Consider the following 25,977-nt stretch of genomic DNA (forward strand, 5'->3'; position numbering starts at 1 on the left):
AAAATGACAGGGGTTCCTCCTCCAGGTGGCAGGAGCTGCAACAGTATCTACAGGTGGCGGGATAGCCACGAGCAGAACTACTAGCTACAACCCTTGTGGGAAAGAGCAAGTGGAGAGAGAGAATGGTACAATCTGGAGAGCAATCCTGTTGGTCCTCATGTCAAAAGGGATGACCATCTCTTAGTGGCAAGAGGTACTACTGGATGTGCTGCACGGTACCAGGTCCCTGCTGTGCACGGCTACTAATGACACCCCCCATGAGAAACTCATTTATTTTCCCAGGAGGTCAACATTCGGAACCACTATACCAGTCTAGCTGATGATACTGCGGCCGATACTTCTTCACAGACATATTTGACCTCACAAGACAAATCCCCTGGTGGAAAAAGTGCATCTGGTACACGCAAACCCACAATACGTATTTGTGCGGTACCAGGATGGGAGGGAGGACATGGTGTCAATCCGAGACCTGGCCCAGGCAGGGTACACTAACACTGATCAGGAGACACCGGAAGAACCAGTTGGTCAATCGACACAGTGCCCATCCACGTCCCAGGGTTTTGATGTACTCTCGTTTTCCCCCCCCCCCCGCAGATAATTTGGTCATCCATAACACCTCCCCCCATCAGCACCAGTCATAAGCCAAGCATCTGCAGCAGTCAATCCCACAGAGATCTCACCAGCAAGGAGCCCACCCCAACAGGCAGTGAATGGCTTTGTAACCGAAATTTCACCCACAGAGGTACACATAGCTGCGAGCTTGGTGCAGGAACAACAAGGGCCTCGCTCAGCGCCTCGGAAGTCACAGAGGATCACAAGACCACCAGACAAGCTGAACCTTTGATGAACACTATGAACCATGTATATTTGTAATAAAGTACAGTATGTGCTCCGTGGCACCACATCACCCTGCTGGGTTTTATTCCAAAGAAAGTGTGAATGTGGTGAAAAACATTTGTATAAATGTTTGGATTGACCAGTCTGAACCTACTTGACCTTCCCTCACCCCTCCCTTGGCTCCTCCCCGGATATCCCAATAAAGGCTGGTGTGCCCAGACTGGCAACCTACACACAATTGTTTTTCTCAAAGGTTTATTAATCTTGGAAAGCTCCTCTTGCTCCTCTACCTGGAACCTGGGCAAGTAGTGTATCAGTAATGCTCAGGTTTTTGGTAATTAAAGCCGTTTAATCACTCCATCATGTCGACGTGATTATTGTGTGCACCACAGGGATGCAGTTGACATGTCATATTTCTTCAGACTTCCTCAGAAGTAGGAGGCACTGGTTTACTTTCTTACTCATTACATCATCATGGTAGAACATGGCAAGTCTCTGGAGATGCTTCCCGTAAGAACTTAAGGCTGTCTACTCTGTCTACTATCTTCACCTCAACACTGTTTATTTAGGGTGGGGAATGAGCTCCACCCCTCAACTCTGGTTTTATTCTGGAGAGGTTGTTCCTCTGGCAACAAACTGGGGTGCTGAGACCAAGGTCCTATAGCTTGTGGATTAGCTTTTTTGGTACTGTTGTGTTGAAAGTAGAGATATAGTCGATAAAGCGTTGTTTGACATAGGTGCCCAGGTGTTCCAGGACTGAGTGTGGGGCAGATTCATCATAAAGGCAAGAACAGGTTCTGCAGAGTGGCACTGGTTAATTGAAAGGTGTCAGAATTGGACTGGAAGTCACTGTTCCTGATATTTGATGACAATAAACAAATTATGAATGTACTATTACCCAAAACAATGCAGTTATATAATTTTTCATTGACTGTTATCATTATATATTTCTTGGCTTTCAATATCATTTAACATTTGTGAATAAATTAAGATTCAAGATTCAATTTATTGTCATGTAATAAAAACAGTGCAATATTACACAAAATTTGTTTTTGTATCTCCTAAGGTAGATAGATTCACCATTGGCAGAAATTGTCTGAAGCGCCTCTTACAGTCAGAAAAAGACAAGCAAAAGAGAGTCCCCTTAGAGTCATCGAGTCTCCATGGAATTGCCTCCAGCATTCCTGCAGTCCTTGCAGCCACTCAGAGTTCAGGCCAAAGCATCAGCAGCCCAAGCTCTAGATTCTAACCTCCAACATGATCAGGAACCCTTCAGCACCATCTCTTATCCCAGTTCCAATACCTGGTACCCTTTAGCCAGTTGAACCAGTCTCCAGCAGTCCACAGCCCGGTGTGAAACCTTTGACTGCTGTAACCAGCAGCCCACAGCCTGCCTCGAGTCACCAACAGCCTGCTGTCTGTGTGTTCTTCATCCTCAGAGCCCCTTACTGGTCTGCCGCCATGGTCACTGACAATATTTAGTTTCCTCTGCTTCTCCTTCTCAAGCAGGGGAGAGAGGTCTCCTCGTTTTCTGGTGCCCTGCGCCAGTCCTCTGCTGTCTGGAGTCTACAACCCCTTGTAGCTGCTGCCAATCATAGGCGCTACCATCTTGCAGTATTTTTAAATAAAACTACCGTGGACTCAATTTACAGGCTGTTAAAGCCAGTACAGAGCTGATGGCAGTCAGACTGAGTGGTTGGACCCCATGAGAGTGCTGTGTCTCTGCTCCTGGCTCTCTTCAGGTCTGCACCATTGGCAAAGCTGATTGGACAGCAGATCTGGCAGCGGCTCCATTACTAATCTTTCATTAAGCTTTCCAAGATTAATAATCTTTGAGAAAAACAATTGTGTGTAGGTTGCCAGTGAGAGTAGTGAGGCGACCATTGCTCAATGTTGTAATATTGATTTTGGTGGACAAAGTAGAAGTGATAGATTGATAGTAAATTGATTGATTTCTGAGGACTACAATTGTCACGAGTGATTTTGGCTAGTGTGTAATTTCTTCGTTTTCTTCAAGATATAGCACAATAATGCCTTTCTGGCCCACGAGTCCCCATTGCCCAAGTACACCCATGTGACCAATTAACCTGCTAACCCCATATGTTTATGGAGGAGGAGAAAACTAGAGTACCAAAGAAAACCTGCACGGACAAGGGAAAAATGTTCCATCTCCTTCCAGACGCGCTGGATTCAAATCTGAGTCACTGGCACAGCATAAATAAAATAACTGAATAAAACTATGGGCATGCCTTCTGCATGTTTCACAAGGATAATAGTGGGTTGAATAACTTTTGTTTGAAATAGCAGTATGATCTACAACTGTATATCTTCAGTCATAGTCATGATCTTCCTAAGTCTTTGGATATGAAAATCCTGGCTGGTTTTTTGTTTCATTCATAAATAGCTTGAGGTGCTTTTTACAAATATATTTGTCTTTACATATGCAGTTCGCATGAGATTGAAAAGCTATCTGTGGCTCTGCCTGATCGAAGTACAAAAAAAAGCAACCAACTTTTGATTGCATGCATTTCAAGAGCTTTGAATTCATCTCTGATCTCATGCATAGTCTCAATAATTCGAGAAATTAGTTTGGAAATATTGCTTCATGAAACAAAGCCATTATTTAAATGTGAAAACAGGCACCAGATAAGTGTTGGAAACATGATTCATCTCTATGTTTGCAACGAATTACTGATTTTCATCTTTTTTTTGGTGTGTCATGCTGATGTCAAATTACCTCCTTCACAAAAAGGACACAAAATTATATAAAAATTGCTACAGTGTTTATTGTAGTTTTTACCTCAAAGATTATTGAAGTTTTAACCTCATTTACATTTTTGCTTCAGATTTCCAATGTCAGTAGTGTTTTGATTTCATGCAATGATTTGTGGCCTGCATGTGCCTTGATGATGGAAGCAGTATCATGGCAAAAACCTTTCCTTTACTTTGCTGCAAGAGTCCATCAGTAGTCAGCCTGCTCTGGGGCAGAGGATGTCACAAATAGGCCTTTCTATGCCTCAGGCCTTCCACACCTAGTCCTACTCTTGAGCTATCTTCAATGTGATCATTCATCGAAATGTAACACCCATTTTCAGCACAAACTGACCACTTTAGCATGTGCGTCAAGGGTCTTGACGAGTGCTGGAGTTACTTTGAAAGGTTTCCTGACGTGATCAGTGTTTCTTTACATATTGAGGAAAGCTTGAATACTTGCGCCAAGTTCTCCAGAAACTGTTCCGTGATGTTGTGGAACTTTGTGCTTCAGTTTGTGTTGATAGAAACTAAACTTGTCCAGTAGGACAATTAACATCAATTGAACATCTGATGCTGGGAAATGTACTTTTCACTGCTGTAGATCATGATCAGAAGTGCTCAATCCAATTTTGTGATTGGTGGGATTTTACTTGGGAATTATTTGCAATGCGATTTATTCTGGTGTGAGAAATTTTGGAATCTTGGTAGATTACTTTCTAGACAGTCCTCAAGGAATAACCTGGTGCCGACCAAATGCACCAATTAACCTACAACCCTGTACATTTTTGAAGGGTGGAAGGAAACCAGAGCATCTGGAGAAAACCCACAGATACGGAAAGAATGTACAAATACCTTATAGAGAGCACTGGATTTGAACCCTGGTTGTTGGTGATGTAATAAAGTTGCACATGCAGTTTAAACATGTGCAATCATGAATTTAAGAAATTATTAGAAAAAAAAATTCAGCAAATTCATTTAGTTAGAGAAAGATATGGAGTAGAGGACAAAGACATGGGTTGGAAAGCCATCGACTCTCCATGGATTTTCCTCCTGCATTCCTGCAGTCCTTGCAGCCACACAGAGTTCAGGCCAAAGCATCAGCAGCCCAAGCTCTAGATTCTAACCTCCAACATGATCAGGAACCCTTCAGCACCATCTCTTATCCCAGTTCCAATACCTATAATTGCTGAGTACCAGAATTTACCCATATGTTCAAAAGTAGAAATCTGTTATCATGTAGATTTTCAACACAATTTTCTTCTAATGTAATATGTTTTCTACCAACTTGAGAAAATCCTCTGTCCCTGGTTTAATTTCCATGAACATAAGAGACATCAGGTGTAGTGCTAGCCGCTGGGAGGCCTTGAAGCCTACAGCATGCAGTTGACAGACAGGTTAAATGGGTATCAACTGCTTAATGATCAGCCAAGTGAAGATGGGTTTGATTGCCTTTTGATCTTAAAAGCCATTTTGTGTACTTTGGAAGCTTTTAAACCAAATATTGAGGGTTTCACACCGGGCTGTGGACTGCTGGAGACTGGTTCAACTGGCTAAAGGGTACCAGGTATTGGAACTGGGATAAGAGATGGTGCTGAAGGGTTCCTGATCATGTTGGAGGTTAGAATCTAGAGCTTGGGCTGCTGATGCTTTGGCCTGAACTCTGTGTGGCTGCAAGGACTGCAGGAATGCAGGAGGAAAATCCATGGAGAGTCGATGGCTTTCCAACCCATGTCTTTGTCCTCTACTCCATATCTTTCTCTAACTAAATGAATTTGCTGAATTTTTTTTTCTAATAATTTCTTAAATTCATGATTTTTTGCATGTAATTATATTTTGTACAGCTCAGGGCTTTAATGGCAATATCTAAATACATTTTATACATACTTGCATTTAAATTTTTCTGCCAGTACTTTATGAAAATATTGTATCTCTCCTTTTGTTTTATTGTCTTTATACATGGTTTTTCCTTGAAAGGGGAAAGTCCCCTTATCAGATACTGCTTATATTTTGATGGCTGCAAAGCAGTGTAAAGATTTAAAAAAAAAACTCCTGTTAGTTTTCATTAAAGTTATTCAGCAACTCATTTGAGATTCAGCTCAAAGGGAGGGGGTTGGAGGAATAGAGGGTGGCACATTTAGTGTAGCGGTTAGTGCTACTTTATTACGTCACCACCAACCAGGGTTCGAATCCAGTGCTCTCTGTAAGGAATTTGTACATTCTTTCTGTTTCTGTGGGTTTTCTCCAGGTGCTCTGGTTTCCTTCTACACTTCAAAAATGTACAGGGTTTGTAGGCTAATTGGTGCATTTGGTTGGCACCAGGTTATTCCTTGAGGACTGTCTAGAAAGTAATCTACCAAGATTCCAAAATTTAAAATATAACACAACATTTTTAATGTGGCATAATAATCCAATGGTCTTCAAAGGGGTGTTGGCACACATAAAATTAATGCACAACAGCCACATGGATAGAAATTAGGATGGATAATTATATGGAGTAATGGGCTTTCAAGAATCTCTTAAAGGAAGAAAAAAAAGAGAAATATGCCATTTCAACCATTTTAATGCCAGTCTTTAAATGAGGATTGTAAATATAGAAGAGATCAGACAGCAGTATCTGGATTTCTTTTATATAACTTCACATGTGAAGATGCCAGACATTGCTGTCAGGATATTCCCAGTTCAGTGACATCACTGTTCGCCTCACCATTTTTTTTTCCAGAAGAATCCAGGACAAGGAATTATTTGGGTGCCCATGGAACAGTGATAGACATTGAACTCCATGTCTTTGGCAGACTGACAATGTTTTTGGCAATAAAATCCAATTATTTATTTATTTCTCTATATAGTGAACCTTCAATAAGTTGGCATTTGATTGTATGGAAACTTGGTTCATTCATTCATCTCGAATGTGAGCCAGGGGTCCAGAGTGCAACCAGGGTGTAGGGCCAGAGCTGAGAGCCGAAAATGGGGCTGGCTTTAGCATCTGATTATGGGCTGGGTGTGCAATGGAACCAGGGTTGGGATCTGAAGCAGCAGGAGTCAGCAATGTTAGTAGGTTTGCAGTATTTGTATATTTTCCATTGAGTTCACTGAAAGATGCATTTTACCACTTAAAAAAAAGGTGAAATAAGAATATGTCTGGGCATAAATAGCCGGTACATCCAATAATTTGGAAAAATCTGGGATGATACAATCAAAGTCCCAAGGGGGCCTGTTTTTCACTATCTTAATGAACTCTGTGCATTTATGGAACTAGATAGCAAATTTCAGTACAACATTGCCTTCATACTGCAGGGATTTTCCTCTCTTTTTCCTCTATTAACATGTTAGCTGCAATCTTGTGAATATATCTTAAAGACTATTATTTTAGTGCATCATGAGTTTATCACTGGCAGATGGGTTACTAATCAGATGTGTTGTTCAACTACTGTCTGATCCAAAAGATGCAGCTAGCAGTTATCTAATATATTTTTTTGAGTCTTGGGCAGAATTGCTTATCAATCAACATCTGAAAATCAAATTGCAATTCAGTTTACTACTGGCAGTAGAATATGGCATTGTGGAAAAATATCTGCTTCATTTGATGACATCATAACAGTAACTATATTTCATAGTAACATGATACATGTTGCACTTTAAGATGTTGCTGAGGAGAAGTGTAACCTAAATGGAAATCTTCTAAATATGAGAATGCATTGTAAATGCAAGATATAAGCTGGTACAATAGAATTTCCTTCACCAGTTATATTTGACGCCGTAGAAGTCTAACAAGGCTAAGTCAGAAATTTCAGACCAATGTTTTAGTTGCGGCATAATTATGGGAACCTTTGTGCATGTGATCTGGACATGTACCAAAGTGAGGCCCTTTCGGGTAGAGCTAGCCCTCATCTTAAAAAGAATTATAGGTAAAGAGTTCCTACAGGATCCAGAGTTGTTCCTTCTGGGGAACATGCTGGACATAAGACTTAAGATGAAGCTATCCCAATTTCAAATACAATTCATAATGATCACATTGGCAGTGGCCAGGAAGTACATAGTGGTTACCTGGAAATCTGACTCCCATCTAGACATTATGCATTGGAACATGGAAAAGTGGAGCTGTGCTCCCCTGGAGAAAATTACCTATAATCTGAGGAAAAAAAAACATAGTACATTTCTTAAAATTTGGTGACCATATTTAAATTATATTGGAGTGCATATATAATGTGGGCCTACGTTTCTCCACCTATCTTCCCTTCCATTTGGGGGGGACTAGGGAGGTTGTTCCATCATGCCACAATCAAGAACGTCCAAGGAAAGTGACAGCCTAGGTGCCAGCTGCTAAAACCTTATTTATTGGTTAATTTATTTTTCCATGTTCTCCTTTGTTTCTGTTAGTCTGGGTGTGGTGGGCAAATGTGGATGTCCAATAGTGTCTTGATGTGTGTCTGCCCCAAAACGGATTAGTATGTATAGAAATATCCCTGGAGCTAAGAAGTTACTTGAAGCGAATAAGGAGCAGGGATGATTCCAATACTGATTCCCTTACCTATGTTGTAGATGTCCTGTAGGCAAGTTATGAATGTGAGTGTGAGGAGTGGAGGTTTGGAGGGAAGGGGGTGGGGGTGCGAAATGACTTAAGGTCAATGGTTGATTATGTACATGGCTATAATTATATTTGTAAATATTTGAATATGTAAATTGAGTTTGAGTTTGAAAAGTTATAAATAAAATATTCAAAAAATAGAGAATGCATATTCAAGGCATTCTGTTTTTGCATTTTATGCTTTAAATAGAATTGGAAAACTGTTTTATATCTCAGCCATGATTTGAATGGCTGAGCACACTCGACAGACTGAATGGTCTAATTTGCCCCAAGTCTTGTAATCATCTACCATTTGGCTTCTTCTTCACTAAAAACTAATTATCTGCATATTACATTTTAACTGAAAACCTTTTTTTAAATTATTCCATTTAAACTTTCTGCTTAAAGATTACTGCATCTCTTTGAGAATAATTGGTTCAGAATGTTAACACATATTCTGACTTCTGTTAAAATTTTCTCCAACAACCTCTTTTATTTTCACCATTGATATATTGAGGTTCTTCTGTTGCCTGATCGCTGCAACATCTTGGTTTGATCTGCATTTATTTTTTTGTTATGCATCACACTGATTATGTTTATAACTTTATTTTATTTTTTTACCAGATCTCCATTTGCTGCTGTGACAGACTATTCAGTTACCAGAAACAATGTCATTCAGCTCTGCCTGGAACTGACCACTATTGTACAACAAGTAAGGGAAATGCTCTCCTTTTGAGAAATACTGTAGCTGTTTTTGTTGGATTGTTCAGGGTAGGTGATCATTTCTGATTGATTTAAAATGATCGGTTCCTGCTGAATTTTGGCCACATTCACGTTTAGGTTCTGGGAAACTAATGTTACAGCATAATGTAAGAACAGTTATAGCAATAAGTAAGGAGGTGTAACAACCTGAGGTATTTATGCTGATATATTGAATACTGCAAGCCTCGTTAAATAATAACCACGATTTTAAAATAAGTGAAAGGGGAACCGTCTTCCCTTCTCTTATGTTTTAATGAAAAAAGTATTGTCGTGCTGCACGTAGTAGTCAGTTTGAAAATGTTTTTGTGAGTGAAATTATGCTTTCCTTCATATTATATTTCAATCAGAGAAAGTGCATGTTTTTTTTTTCAGTTAAAGTTGTGATTACTGTCGCATTTATACCAAAGTTTGTTCTGAGGGGTTATTTCATTTAACAGATGAGAATATGCACAACTACGGTGATTTCCTAATGTTTCTTTATTTTTAAATTTTGCTGCAGATAAATGCTGAATAGTCATTGTGGTAGTGGTTGCCTCTGCCCCGTCCACTTATGTTTCACTTCTATTGTTTGTTATGAATTTTTGCTGATGTGCAGGAACCTCAACAAAGAAAACTTAATACTGCATTTTCCCAAAACCCTAAGCTTGATATAGTATCTTGATGTTTTGCCATTTCAACCGTTGACATAAAATGACAATTGAGTGAGGGTTGAATGCAAATTACCTTTGGATAGAAATTTATTGTTATGAAAATTGAAGATTTAGATCACTTTTACAATGTAAATTTAAAGATTGAGTAATTGTGGAAACTAAATATGAGGTAATCATAGATTGCTATTTTTAACATTGGAAGCATTTCTTCTCTTCTTCTTTGGCTTGGCTTCGCGGACGAAGATTTATGGAGGGGGTAAATGTCCACGTCAGCTGCAGGCTTGTTTGTGGCTGACAAGTCCGATGCGGGACAGGCAGACACGGTTGCAGCGGTTGCAGGGGAAAATTGGTTGGTTGGGGTTGGGTGTTGGGTTTTTCCTCCTTTGCCTTTTGTCAGTGAGGTGTTATTGTAAATGCCCTAACCCTAACCCTAATCAATCCATTTGTTAAAAACAATGTTCAAGGTTCAAAATTATTATCAGAGTATACTACATACATGACATCAGATATAACCCTGAGATTCTTTTTCTTGTGGGCAGGCAGAATTTCAACTTTTCAATAACTGTAAACTGTACTCAACAAAAAGATGCATAGACAAAAGAGGGAAATGCAAATGCAGAAAGATATGTAAACAAATTGACCATGCAATACAGAAAAATTCAGTAATCAGAATCAGAATTTATTTTCATGAACATGTGCCATGAAATTCATTGTTTTGTGGCAGGATTAAAGTTGCAAAAATGCTATAAATTATATTTTTATAAAATGCAAAAGGAAAATAAAAGTGAGATAGGGTGTGTAGTTTATTGTCCATTCAGAAATCTGATAACACAAGGAAAGAAGCTATATTTGTACCATTGGGTGTTCTTCAGCAGGCGTCTGCAGCATGAAGAGGGCATGGAGTGGATGTTGAAGGTGCTTGAGGATAGAGATTGTTTTCTTGTCGATGTCCTCAATGGTGTGAAGGCTAATGCCCATGATGCCATTGGTAAGTTTACAGATCTCTGTAGTCTTTTCCAGTCCTTGCATTGGCATCTCCATACCAGGCAGTGATGCAACCAGTCAAAATGCTCTCCATGGAACACCTGTAGAAATTTGGAAGAGTCTTTGGTAACACACCAAATCTCCTCAAATAAATTATGTGCAAAATAAGTCTTTAAATTAGTCTCTGATTGAGTTTGTTCTTTAGGAGTCTGAATCTTGAAGCTGGTGGTATGAATCTTGTGGCACCTATACCTCTTTCCTGATGGCAGCAGCAAGAATGGAAAACGTCCTGGGTGGTGAGGTCCTTTGATGATCGCTGCAATGTCATCATGTTTGTAGATAACATAACCATAGTTGGCCTCATTAGCAACAATGATGAGTCGCACTACAGAGAAGAGGTGGAAAACCTTGTGAAATGGTGTAAGAGTAACAACATGAGTCTCAACATGGACAAGATGAAGGAGATGATCATGGACTTCAGGAGGACCAGGAATGACCACGTTGTACTACATATCCACAACTCTATAGTAGAGAGAGTGGAGAGCACCAAGTTCCTTGGAGTTCACTGAACTAGTGACCTATGGTGGACACTCAACATCTCCTCACTTGTCAGGAAGGTGCAACAGTGACTGCACTTCCTGAGAAGACTGAAGCAGGCAAGGTTACTGGCCACCATTATGTCCACCTTCTATAGGAGCTATGTTGAGAGCATCCTGGCCAGCTGCATCACAGTGTGGTATGGTTGCTGCAGAGAAGTAGATCGGAGGTCAATCCACAAGACCATAAGAGTGGCAGAAAGGATTTCTGGAGTCTCCCTCCCCCACCCCTACCACCCTCCACCCCCCCCCCCCCCCAGTCAATGTTATCCACCAGGATTGTTGTCTGAAGAGGGCAAGCAAAATCATTGAGGATCCTTTCCACCCTACACATGGTAGCTCTCAGCTGCTCCTGTCGGAGGAAGAGATACAGGAGTATCAGGCGTGATACTACCAGGTTGAGGAACAGCTTCTACCCATGGCAGTGAGAATGCTGAATAACTAAAGAAACTGTTCACACTAACTATCCAATATGCGTTATGTCTAGTTGTGTGTCTGCATGTTTTTGCACCGAGGACTGGAGAAAGCTGTTTCATTGGGTTGTACTTGTACAATCAGATGACAATAAATGTGACTTGACTTGATTCTTGGATGGCAGCATTCGATGTAGATTTTCTCGATGGTGTGGAAAATTTTGCCTGTGATGTACTGGACTATGTCCACTACTTGTTGCAGGACTTTCCATGTTATTATCATCATATCAGAAAAGACGATACTTTGGATAATATTAAAATGTTTTGCTGTTGAATAAAAGTGTGACATTGAGGCCTTTTAACTTCTATGTGCTGAATCGGTTCATTAATTGGTTGTGGTTGGTTGTACACAGCATCCATTTACAGTTGTAAAATTCAACTATTGCATGTTTTTTTTAATGAGAAAGTGCTGGAAGTGGAAGTGATCCCAGGTCAGAGTGGAGAGAGATTCACTGGTCATGTATCTAATCAGGTAAGTGGCCAAAGGATGAAAATGAACATGGTGCTGTCATCCTGGGGTCTGATGATGCCTCAGTGCTAGGTAACCACCCAGGGAGCAAGTGAGGCAACATTAGGAGGTATCCAATCAAACTTTGAAAGTAACGTAAAATGACCTGAAAATGTGTTTACCTTTGCATTACACTTTTAATCATGTAGCACTGAGTTCTATGAAATCAAGTTTCTGTGCTTAAATCTGCAGTTCCTTTGCAGAATGACGTCGCAGAATCAAGGGAGAAGGTCAATTTTCTTAAGTTACATGACTGCAAGGAGTAACAGAGAGTTGATTACAGTAAAGCCCATGGTATCAGGCACCTATGGGGATTGGTAGATACCGGATAAGTGTATTTTTCAATTGCTTGAGATTCTTTCAATGCCTAACTAATACACCTGTATTGAGAATAAACAGCTTAAAAGACAAAATTACTATACTGTACTTCCATGGAACAAACTTCATTTGCAAGAATATATAAATCTTGAAGTATTTTACTTTATTTTCAGTCACATTCTTTGAAAACATTTAAGCGTCACCACATCTGTAGGTTCCTCCCTCTCCACGAAGCCACCTGAAAGATGAACAATAACCCGACCCCCTCACAAATTTACAGATAAAGTCTCTGACTGGGGTAACTCTTACTAAGCAGGGATAAGAAAAGACTTTAAGAAAGTCATCCCAGCAGCAAGCAGCATCAACCAGCTCTTCATCCTGAGCGACACCATTCAAACAGCTGCTATGAGCAAAACCCAATCAAGTCACTCTGCTGGCTGAATATTTGCTCCCATCTTCACCCAAGTTTTATGTGTTACTTCAGAAAACATTTACTTTTATAATTTTGAACTTGGATATTTTATTCTTACTTATTTTAATTTTTATATTTATTTACCTCTTGAGGCTGCCAGCTGCTTGAATTCTGGATACCAGGGTTTTTACTGGAATTACTGGCTGTGGATTACTGAACTACTTCACAGGCAGGTAATTACATAAAATAGGATAGGGGAAGAAGGCAGAGAGAAAAGTAATCCCTGCATTTAAATTAAATTTAAAGATATCTTTCTCACATCAGGATATCTATCTTGCACCAGATTTATAAACCTCAGTCTTTTTTCTCTGTTACAGGGTTTGAGATCATTCTTTGCAGTTGGTTGCAAGAAAGCCTTGTTGTATAGATGCAATGAAAGTGATTGTTGTGTGCCAGAGTCCAGTATTGTAATTGAATTGTTACATGGTTGTAATGTAACCAGGAATTTGCAAGTCCTGATCATGGGTTGGCATTCAGAGTAGAACCGAGAAGGCCACTTAATGTTCATGAACGCAAATGTTAAAATAATCTTATTATCTTGTGGGTGATTCCAGGCCTGACTTCTTTAAAATCCCCTGAAACTTTTCTTTCTGTTTCTGGTGTTTTCCTCCAACAGAGTTTAATGTTTTGATTTTAAGGGCCGTGTATTTTTTCAAGTAGGTGTTTTTAATTAATCAGGAGAGCCTTGATGGACAGTCTTTGTTAAATGGTTGTAACAGTATTTTATCCAAATGACATCAAATTCGCCTTTACAAATATTGAAATGACCCAAGGCAGAATAAAACTTGGTGAATAAATGCTTTGATTATTTTATTACTATGATCTGTGAATTTAAATTTAGAAGTGATATGGCAAGGGACAAGAATAAAGAAAGATACACAGCTAATTACAATACTGAAACTAAAAATAGGGATGGCGTTTATCTATCGCTGAATCACTTGGAACTGGTGAGTGACCTGATGAAGCAGATGATAAAGTGCCTGCCATCCTGGCAGATGGTTGCTGATCTGAGCTCTGATGTTTGCTACCGCTCAAGCTTGCCAACGACTTCTTTCGTGTGAATTTCAATGGTTCTAAATGTGTGACTTGCATAACAGTACACAAGATTTCCTGACATAAGGCATCTCTGTGTGGGGGCGAATGGGAATCTTGATCAGTAACTGGCTCCATATCCAGTGAATTGATTCCTTCTTTGTTAAAATTGTTCTTCATCTATAACTGAATGTTAAATCACAAATGTTTGTAACAAGCAATATGGCAGTCCCTCAGTGGAACACATCTACTACTTGATGCATCTGACAAGTTCTCTATTTGCATGAGGTCTGCTTTCCACCACTCAGCTATTTGCCAGATTTATCATCTTAGTTTCAATGAGATTATCTCATTGGATTAATTTGCTCCTGGAATTAGAGACCCGGGAGTGGGGATTGAAATTCAGCCATGCAGTGCGTCATTCTTTGGGTATTAAAATACTGTGGGAGGTAGGGTGAAAGTATTTAGTATCACACTCTCCCACGCTAGATCTGAGCTGTCTTCACAGCTGGCAGTTTCTGGCTATGCAGGGTGTCACTTTGAAAAAGTGAATGCATAAGCAATAAAAATCAGAAAATGCTGAAAATATTCACCAGGTCAGTCTACTGGTCAATTTGAGTAGCTTCTACTTTTGCAGTTTAATGCCCATTAAAGGCATTTGACTACATTGCAAAGCTTTTATTGAAGGGATTGGTGTTTTCACAGATAATTCACAGAAAACTGTCAAGAATTCCCTTTGCACAAGGAAGCTATCTCTACTCAAGACCCTCCTGAGAGGACCCTGACAAATTCCATCACTCTCCCACCATTCCAACATGTACTCATCCTTTCATCACATTGCATTGTAGCGTAATCCAAAAGAGTGAGTTAAGGACTCACATCAATTGAAGAAACTTAGGTGAGGAACTGCCTCACAAAGAACCCCCACCCCCATCACCTGCTGGCTGCTATCTTCAGGCAGTGGGCACAGAACTCTGAACTCTAGTTTCAAGAATAGCTTTTTTACAACAGCTATCAGGTTAGTGAACCTCCCCAAACTGCTCTAACCATAAACTACTCCAGGACCACCAAAGATTTGCCATGCTATTTAAACATTATTTTTTCATTAACTGCAACAGTAAATATATATTTATCCTTTTTTTAAAAATCTCCAGGGGTAATTAGAATTTGTTTATTATCATCTGAATGTACATATACATCCTGATGAAACAGCATTTTTCATACCTTGGTGTACACACACAATACCCAGCACATAAGAATCACATCTATACATAAAGATTTAATATAAAAAATAAATATATATATGTGTGTGTATATATATGTATATATATATATATATATATATATATATAAATACTTTGGAATGATTTACTCAGTTACAAGATATTGTTCATCAATCTCAGCCTGTGGGAAGAAGCTATTTCCCAGTCTGGCAGACCTGATTTTAATGCCCCTATACCTACTTCTTAATGGTTGTGGATCAAAGATACTGTGTGTTGGATGAAAAGAATCTTCAATAATTCTTTGAACCCTATTTAACAATGCTTCCAGTAAATGTCATCAATGGAGAATAAAGAGACTCCAGTTATCTTCTCAGCCATTTTGATGATCCACTGATTTGACTTCCGGTCCGACAATGATGGAGACAGACAGGATACTCTCAATTCTTCTCCTGTATTAAGTTATCAAGAAAAGTTGCCTTACCTTCCAACCTCCTTCAAAAGTGTAGGTGATGCTGCGCCTTCCTGACTAATAAGATGATGTTGTGGGTCCAGGATAGGTCATCCTTTTGTGTACACCAAAGAATTTTGTGGTCTCCCCTTTCTCCATTATGGAATCATTGTTGTGTAGTGGAGAGTGGTCAACCTCATCCTCTCAAAGAACACAATAATCTCTTTTGTTATGTCCATGTTGAGTCTAGGTTATTGTTCAGGCACCATTTTACAAGCTGCCTAACCACCTCTCTGTAAGCCAACTCATCACTGTTGCTGATGAGGCCAACTATTGTTGTTGCAGTGAACTGGAATTCACTGTCTATGTATTGTTCAGATGGCTGGCTCTTCCCCTGGCTCCACCCTCATCTACCCCAATATAAACCCTGGTTTTCCCACCTTACCTCAGATTCACCTGAGCACTATTGTGTCTACTGGCCATTGATTGTAAACTATTAAAAGTGTGTTTGTACGTCTCACTTGTCTCTGAGTGCATTTAGTTATGTTACAATTTTAATAGCCTAACTTTGAAATAAGATGGAAGCCCTGTTAAAGCCAGGCATGCTCCAGATCCACCCTCTGTCCCCGAAGGCCCCGGAGGAATTCACCTACTGGCTGGAGTGCTTCCAGTCCTACCTGATGGCCACACAAGAAGTTTTCAACTTGGATGGTGTCCAGACATCTGCACTTCTCTCTCGAGTTGGCCCCAAAGGGTACGCTGTCATCAAAGACTGTGTTACCTATGAGTCAGCCATAGAAGGCTTGAAGGTCTGTTACATGAGGCCTCAGAATGATGTGCTGGCGAGGTATCAACTCTCAACGTCGGCAGCATCCGGGTGATTCGCTGGACAACTATATTCTTGAACTATGGGCCCTGACCAGAAAATGCCACTATTAAGAGTGTACCTGATGGTCGCACTCTGAGACCATCCAGGGGTATTGTATAGTAGATCAAACTGTAAAAGGGAGGGGGGAATTTTGTAAGCTTTAGTTGTATGTACTCAAGGATTTGTGTGCTCCTGTGTTGCTGCACCTGGACTTCCTGTGTCGCCTAAAAAGCGTGACCATGGAGTACTCTGGCCCACTCCCTCCAATCACGGTGCAGAATGGAAGACCCCAAAAGCTGGACACCATATGCAGTCTCTCCACCCTAAATATCAATTCTCCCCCCCACCCCCACTGATTCCGAACCTGATTCCCAATTGCAAATCAATAGCTACAAAGAGTAGGTGATGCAGTGCAGGGGTTCAGGAATTTATCAGAGCCGAGACCCAGTGGCTACACAAAGAAAACATCATTGAACCTAGCAACAGCCCATGGAGAAAGCAGGTGGTAGTCGCAAAAGGGGAAGAAAAGTCCAGGCTAGTGATTGACTACAGCCAAACAACTAATTGTTTCACAGTCCTGGACGCATACCCTCTCCTTCGAATCTCGGACATGGTAAACGAAATTGCACAGTACTGAGTCTATTCAACCATCGACCTAAAAGCTGCATACCATCAGATAAAGATCTGTTCTGAAGACCGCCCCTACACAGCATTTGAAGCAGACAAACGGCTGTATCAGTTCCGGAGGGTCCCTTTTGGTATCACCAATGGGGTCTCGGTCTTCCAGAAATAGATGGACAAAATGGTCGACAAATATGGGTTGAAGGCCATTTTCTCTTATCTCAACAATGTCACCATTTGTGGACACTCTCTGAAGATCATGATGCCAACCTCCAAAGATTTCTCCACACGGCCAAGGCCCTAAACCTCACGTACAAATCCAGTAAGTGCGTGTTCCGGACAAAACGTCTGGCGATCCTGGGCTATGTGGTGGAGAATGGCGTCATTGGTCCTGACCCCAATCGAGTGTGCCCCCGTTACACCTCCCAATCCCAAGGACCATCGAAGCCTTAAGGAGGTGCCTGGGCTTCTATTATGCCCAGTGGGACCCTCACTACGCGGATAAGGTCCGCCCCCTCTTAAAGTCTACCTCTTTCTCATTGTCGACCAAAGCCCAGGCAGTTTTTGACTATGTTCAGAGCTACATTGCAAAAGCCACCATACATGCGGTGGACGAGAACGCACTCTTCCAGGTGGAAAGCGAAACCCCTGAAATAGCTCTGGCCGCAACCTTTAACTAGGTGGGCAGGCCAGTTTCCTTTTTTCCCCACACCCTACAAGGCCATGAGCTTCGGAACCCATCTATGGAGAAAGAGACCCAAGCCATTGTAGAGGCCATCAGGCACTAGCGGCATTACCTGGCTGGCAGAAAATTTACATTGCTCACTGACAAGGGATCAGTGCCATTTATGTTTAATGATGCAAAAATAGCAAAATAAAGAATGATAAGATCACTAGGTGCAAGATCGAACTCTCCACCTATAATTACGGCATAGCATACAGGCCAGGTACTCTCAATGAACCTCCAGATGCCTTTTCAGGAGGAAACTGCTTCTGCACACACTGGCCAGTTGCAGTCACTGCACAATGAGTTTTGCCACCCAGGCATCACCCGCATGGCTCATTTCATCAAGGCACACAACCTGCCCTACTCCATTGAGGACATCAAAGAGATGACCAGGTCATGCCAGGTCTGCATGGAGTGTAAGCCGCACTTCTGCCACCCTAACAAAGCACACCTGATAAAAGCATCCTGCCCCTTCGAGTGTCTCAGTGTTGATTTCAAGGTTCCCCTCCCTTCCACCAACGGAAACGTGTACTTTCTCAATGTTATCAATGAGCATTCACGTTTTCCATTTGCCATCCCCTGTCTGACATGACCACCACCACTGTCATCAGGGCCTTGCACTCTATTTTCTTCCTATCCATAGCGACCAGGGCTCATCATTTATGAGCAAAAAGCTATGTTAGTACTTGCTCTTAAGGGGCATCGCCTCAAGAAGGTCGACTAGCTACAATCCCTCGGGGAGCAGACATGTTGAAAAAGAGAACACGACTGTATGGAAGCCCATGAAATTGGCTGTCTGGTCCAAAGGCCTTCCAGGCTCAAGTGGACAAGAAGTCCTATCCACAGCGCTCTACTCCACAAGGTCGCTCCTCTGCACGGCGACCAACACAACACCTCATGACTTTATATTTACATTCCAGAGGAAATCCATGTCTGGGACTACTCTCCCGGCTTGGCTGATGGCATTGGGGCCAGTCCTGCTGAGAAAATACGTGAGGAGGAGCAAGACAGACTGCCTAATTGAGAGGGTGTACCTGCTGCACGCTAACCCAATGTATGCCTACTTGGCATACCCTGATGGCAGAGAGGACACCGACTCAATCAGAGACCAGGAACCTGCCAGAACTGAGATTCCGATGCCTCAAGTGTGCCAGGAACTACCAAGTGCCACACTCTGTCCCAGAGGAGACTGCTCGGGAAGTGGACCAATTCACCCCACAACCTGAGCCGGAGCCCTCGAGACCCAATGACCCTGTACCACAGGGGTCCAGGAGGTTCAGGAAGCTCAAAGTCCTCCAGTATTGCTGCACTCGACCAGAATTACCAGATCCCCGACAGACTTAACTTGTAAATATTTGTAAAGTGTTTTTTTTTAATGAATGGTCTCTGTTTTTCACCCACAGGCTCAATTCTGAAGGAAGGGGAATTCACGCTCTTTGTATTGTTCAGAGGGCTAGCTCCTCCCCTGCCTCCACCCTCACCTACCCCAATATAAACCCTGGTTTTCCTGCCTTACCTCAGATTCACCTGAGGACTATTGTGTCTACTGGCCATTGATTATAAGCTACTAAAAGCGTGTTTGCACTCTTCACTTGTCTCTGAATGTGTTCAGTCACGTTGCAGTTGTATCATCCACAAACTTGATGATTCTGTTTGAACAAAAGATGGCAGTGCAGTCACGAGTAGTGTGTTGAACACATAGTTCTGAGGTGCACCAGTGCTCAGTGTGATGGGACTTGCGGTTTTGCTATAATCTGGACTGACTAGTCTGTCAGTCAAGAAGTACAGAATTTATGCTCTGGAACTATGAAGAATATAATAAACATGAGGTTACGCATGATACAATATAATTGGTTACACAGGTTATATATCACGCCCCAAAAGTTAAAAAAAATGGGATCCAACGTTATCAGACATGTTTTCGCTGTAAGAAGGAAATTGGAACAACAGTACATGCAATTTGGGTATGTGAGAAAGTGAAAATGTTTTGGGAAGATCTAAATCAGGTATTAAGTAAAATCACAAAAACCATACCAAAAATCCAGAGATCTTTCTTCTAAGTAATATAAGAAGTAAAGAATTAGGCCTCAAACTGGATGAAGCGCAAAAAAGATTTATTATGATAGCCTTAGCTGTAGCAAAAAAAATGTATAATGTCAACTTGGAAATCAGAAGAGAGCCTGAGAGTACAGCAATGGTACATAGAAATGAATAAATGTATTCATTGGAAAAAATAACATATAATTTAAAAAATAAAGTCACATTATTTGAAAAAATTTGGGAACCGTACATGGAACACAACAGAGAGAGCTTGCCTCGGACCTCCACCCCCTAAAATGAGAAAATTATAAGAAGACAAAATGATTTGATCCAGTCTGTAAAAGTAGATGACACAATTTTCTTGTTTATTTTCATTGTGTGATGACATTGTTTAATGGGTTTGTTGTATTGTATATGTTAACATTTAATGGGTTTGGAGGGGGGTGGGAAGGGGGGAGGGAAGGTAGGGGGGAAAAAGGGGGAGAAAATGCCACTGTGTACATTTAAGAGGGAAATGTTTGTATGTATTTTGATTGATATGATTCACAGTGTGAAAAATAAAAAAATATATATATTTTTAAAGTACAGAATTCAGTTGCTGAGATAGGTGTTGATCCACCACCCTCTGAAGTATGATAGTATTGAACATCAAGCTGAAGTTAATGAGCAATAGCCTGATGTACGAGGCATCATTCCCTGGCTGGGTCAGGATAGTCAAAGTTATAGCATCATTTGTGGACTGGTTTGGATGATAGGCAAACGAACTGGTCCAATCTTGCTGTAAGGTACAACTTGATGTGTTCCATTATCAGTTGCTCAAAGCACTTTATGATCAGAGTGGTCAGTTGTTGGGCCTCAGTACCCCACTGTGCAATTACATATTGTATTTCCTCACCTCCAGACCCCAATCAGTGCAGATTGGCAAGAGCATCTCCACAATCTCCATCAGCCCCCTGCTTTATTCATTTAACACTTATGACTGTGTGGCCCAATTTGACTTCAACACCATTTACAAATTTGCTGACGATATCACTGTAGTGGGGTGTATAAAAATGGGTGATGAGTCAGAATACATGAGGGATATTGAAAACTTGGCCGAAAGGTGTACAAACAACAACCTTGCACTCAATCTCACCAAAACCAAGGAGGTGATTGTAGAGTTAAGGAAAGGAAAACCAGAGGCATATGACCCAGTGATCAATGGGGTATTAGAGCTGGAGAGAATGAGAACATTCAAATTCCGGGTAGTTACTATCTTGGAGATGTTCTTGATTGTGGTCTGGAGGTGAGGAAACACAATATCCAATTGCACAGTATGGTATTGAGGTCAAGATCTTGGAGCTTGCTGATTAGTTATGAAGGGGTGATGGTGTTGAATGCCGAACTATAGGTAATAAAAATCATTCTGATGTACGCATCTTTGCTGGACCCATCATACTAATATCTTTGTGAAGGAAGCACGTCAGCACCTCCACTTCCTCAGGAGTTTATGGAGGATCAGTAAGTAATCGTAAATTTTGGCAAACCTTGACAGATGTGTAGTGGAAAGTGTGCTGACCAACTGCATCACAGCCTGCTATGGGGACATCAATACCTCTGAGCAGAAAGTCCTTCAAAAGATAATGGACATAACCCAGTACATCACAGGCAAACTCTCTCCACCATCAAAAACATTCCATGGAACACTGATGTCAGAGAACAGAAGCAATCATCAAGGACATGGTCTGTCCTCTCTGCTGCCATCAGGAAAGAGATATAGGTGCCACAGACTCATACCACCAGGTTCAGGAACATTTGCTATTTAAGGACTTTTACTTGCACATTATTTATTATTGAATATTTATTTTGATCTGTATGTGTAAAGTCCATTTATTTACATTTCTTTACATAGAACGTAGAAAATTACAACACAGTATAGATCCTTCCCTACCTTATTGCCAAATGTTTTTATTTCATCCATGAGCCTGTTTAAGAGTCTCTTAAATGCACCTATTGTTCCAGCTTCCACCACCACTCCTAGCCACGCATTCTAGGCACCTAACTCTGTGTAAAAAAAGATGTACTCCTGATGTCTCTGTCATTTTTCCTGGCTTCACTTTGTACAGATGTCTTCAGGTGTTTGCTATTCCTGCCCTTGGAAATAGGTGCTAGCTATCTACCATATTTATGCCTCTCATAATATTGCAGATCTATATGAAGTCACCTCTCATCATTCTTCACTCCAAACAGAAAAGCTCAAGCTTTGCTAACCTTGCCTCATAAAACATATTTTCAGTCCAGGCAACATCCTGGTAAATCTCCTTTGCACCCTCTCCATAGCTTCTACATCCTTCCTGTAATGAGGTGATCAGAACTGGACACAATATTCTAAGTGTGGTCTCCCCAGAGATTTATAGAGCTGCAATCCTCCCGACTAATAAACCCCAGCATACCATAGGCCTTCTTAACTATCTTATCTACCTGCACAGCTTGAGAGATGTATATATTTATACACAAAGGTCACGCTGTTCTTCCACACTGTTAAGTATCCAGCAATTAACCATGTGCTCTGCCCTCAATTTTAACCTTCCAAAATGCATCACCTCACACTTATCGGGATTGAATTCCATCTGCCACTTTTCCACCCAACTCTGTATCTGTCTATATCCTGTTATAGCCTACAGCAACCTTTATCTCTATCCACAACACCTCCATATCCTTCATATCATCATCCATAAGCCTACTGACCCATCCTTCTACTTCTTCATCCAGGGTAATTTATAAAAATCATAAAGAGCAGGGGTCCAAGAACAGTTCCCTGTGGAACTCCACTAGTCAATGACCTCCAGGCAGAATACTTCACATCCACTACTACTCTCTACATTCTACAGGTAAGCCAATTCTGAATCCACACAGCCAAGTTTCCATGGATTCCATTCCTCATGACTTTCTGAATGTGTTTCCCATGGGGGACCTTGACAAATGCCTTACTAAAATCCTTATACACCACATCTACCACCCTACTTACATCAATTTCTTTTGTTACCTCCTCAAAAAACTCAATTAGGCTTGTAAGGCATGACCTTCCCCTCACAAAGCTATGGTGACAATCCCTAAAAAGACTGCACTTCTGCACTTGTAAATCCTGTCTTAATAATGCTCTTCAACAGTTTGCCCACCACAAATGTAATACTCACTGGTCAATAATTTCAAGGATTCTCCCTATTACTTTCTTTAAACAAGTGAACCACATTTTCCATTCTCCAATCCTCCAGCACCTCCCATGTGGCCAAAGAAGATGTAAAGATCATTGCCAATGCCTCAGCAATCTCTTCCCACCCTTCCCATAACAACTTGGGATATATCTCGTCCAGTTCTAATGTTTTTAAGAAGATCCAGAACTTCCTTTTTCTTAATCTCAACATACATAAGGTTGTTCTTTTCTGACCTCACCTTGACTAAGGTCCTTTTCTCTGGTGAATACTGAAGCAAAGTATTCATTTAGGACCTCCCAACCTCCTCCGACTCCAGGCACATGCCTCCTTTATCCTTGTGTCCCATCTTCATTCTCATCATCCTTCTTTACGTAGCCATAAAATGCCTTTGGGTTTTTCTTAATCCTACATGCCAAGGCCTTTTTATACCCCCTTCTCATTCTCTAAAGTCATTTCTTAAGTTCCTTCCTGGCTATCATATAATTTTCATGAGCATTTCCTGTTTTTTGCTTCCTAAATCTAATGTTTGCTTTCTTCATCTGCCTCTCTGAAGCCACACCTGTTCTGTTAACCATATTTTCCCCTTTCTACCATCTTTTCCCTGTCTAAGTGGGACAAATTATCTAGAACTCCACACAAGTGGTCCCTGAACATCCTCCGCATCACTTCTGTGCATACTCCTGAGAACATCTGTTCCCAATTTACTCTCTCTAGTTCTTGCCTCATCCCCCTGTAATTTGCCGTTCCACAATTAAACACTTTACCATTTGTCTACTCCTATCCTTGTCTATAGCAACGCAAAAGCCCAAGGAGTTGTGGTCACTATCACTGAAATGCTTCCCCTCCGAGATGTCTATCACCTGACCAGGTTCATTACCCAGAACTAGATCCAGTTTGGCCTTTCTTCACACTGTGTCATGGATCATTCTTGGACACATATGACAAATTCTACCACATCTCTTGCAGTCAATAACCCTATTATTTCAACTCCATTCCAAAATCTGCCTATTTAGCTGTTCCTCTGTGTCCCATCGGGTATTTGGGGGCCTACAATACAGTGATCACTCCCTTCCTATTCAGACTTACATCCACACCGACTCAATTGGCACTCTCTCCTCTGTGTCCTCCATTTTTGCAGCTGTGATATTATCCCTGACTAGTAATACTACTCTCGCACCCTTCCCCCCATCTTTTACCTCCCATCCTACCCCTTTTAAAACATATAAACCCTGGTACCTCATCAGCCAATCCTTTCCTTGCATTAGCCAAGTCTCTGTAATGGCCACATCATCATAATTCCACAAACAAATCCATGCTCTGTTCATCTCCTTTTTTTTTAAATTTTTTATTTTTCACACCATAAACCACATTGACCAAGATACATACGTTTTCCTTTTCAAATATATAGAGTGTCATTTTCTCCCCCCCCCTCCTCCCATCCCACCCTCCCTACCTCCCCCCCCCATTCATTTAAAGTACAAAATCTAAGATACATTAAACCAGTCAAACAATGTTGTCATTCAATAAAAATAAACAAGAAATTCCACTGAGTCAATTCTTTTCATTTCCTTCTCCTTTCGTTATTTTAGGTGGTAGATGTCCCCGGTAGGTTTTCTCTACTGTGTGTCATGTATGGCTCCCATATTTGTTCAAATATTTCAATATTATTTCTTAAATTATATGTTATTTTTTCTAATGGAATACATTTATTCACTTCTATATACCATTGTTGTATTCTCAAATTATCTTCCAATTTCCAGGTTGACATAATACATTTTTTTGCTACGGCCAGAGCTATCTTAACAAATCTTTTTTGTGCACCATCCAAATCAAGTCCAAATTCTTTGTTTTTTATGTTACTTAGGAGGAAGATCTCTGGGTTTTTTGGTATATTGTTTTCTGTAATTTTATTTAATATCTGGTTTAGATCTTCCCAAAATTTTTCTACTTTCTCACATGTCCAGATTGCATGAATTGTTGTTCCCATTTCTTTTTTACAACGAAAACATCTGTCAGATACTGTTGGGTCCCATTTATTTAACTTTTGAGGTGTAATGTGTATCCAATTATATTGTATCATACGTAACCTCGTATTTATTGTATTTCTCATCGTTCCAGAACATAACTTCTCCCATGTTTCCTTTTTTATCTTTATACTTAAATCTTGTTCCCATTTTTGTTTAGTTTTACCATTTGTTTCCTCATTCTCCTTTTCTTGCAGTTTAATATACATATTTGTTATAAATTTTTTGATTATCATTGTATCTGTAATCACATATTCAAAATTACTTCCCTCTGGTGACCTCAGACTGCTTCCTAATTTGTCCTTCAAGTAGGATCTCAGTTGGTAATATGCCAACACTGTGTCTTGAGTTATATTATATTTATCCTTCATTTGTTAAAAGGATAATAATCTATTTCCTGAAAAACAATTTTCTATTCTTTTGATCCCTTTTTTCTCCCATTCTCTAAAGGAAAGGTTATCTATTGTAAAAGGGAGTAACTGATTTTGCGTCAGTATTAGTTTTGGTAATTGGTCATTTGTTTTATTCCTTTCTACATGAATCTTTTTCCAAATATTGAGCAGATGATGTAATACTGGAGAACTCCTACGTTGTACCAATTTTTCATCCCATTTATATAATATATGTTCAGGTATCTTCTCCCCTATTTTATCTCGTTCTAATCTAGTCCAATCTGGCTTTTCCCTTGTTTGGTAAAAATCTCATAGGTATCTTAATTGTGCGGCTCTATAATAATTTTTAAAGTTTGGCAGTTGTAAGCCTCCTTGTTTATACCATTCTGTTAATTTATCTAGTGCTATCCTCGGTTTCCCCCCTTTCCATAAAAATTTCCTTATTATTTTTTTTAACTCCTTGAAGAATTTCTCTGTCAAGTGTATTGGC

At 40.5% G+C, this 25,977-nt stretch overlaps 1 protein-coding gene across 6 annotated transcripts in view; it reads left to right on the forward strand.

Moving 5' to 3' along the window:
* The window catches only part of cnksr2a (connector enhancer of kinase suppressor of Ras 2a), a 489,894-nt gene that overhangs the window by 149,283 nt on the left and 314,634 nt on the right, over positions 1-25,977 (forward strand). For all 6 annotated transcript variants that reach the window (XM_069889984.1, XM_069889985.1, XM_069889987.1 and 3 more), the window contains one exon: positions 8,780-8,867. In XM_069889984.1, coding sequence (XP_069746085.1) covers positions 8,780-8,867 — 88 coding nt within the window. The remainder of the gene's footprint in view (positions 1-8,779; positions 8,868-25,977) is intronic.

Source organism: Narcine bancroftii, chromosome 7, assembly GCF_036971445.1.
Source record: "Narcine bancroftii isolate sNarBan1 chromosome 7, sNarBan1.hap1, whole genome shotgun sequence".
Classification (NCBI taxonomy): Eukaryota; Metazoa; Chordata; class Chondrichthyes; order Torpediniformes; family Narcinidae; genus Narcine; species Narcine bancroftii.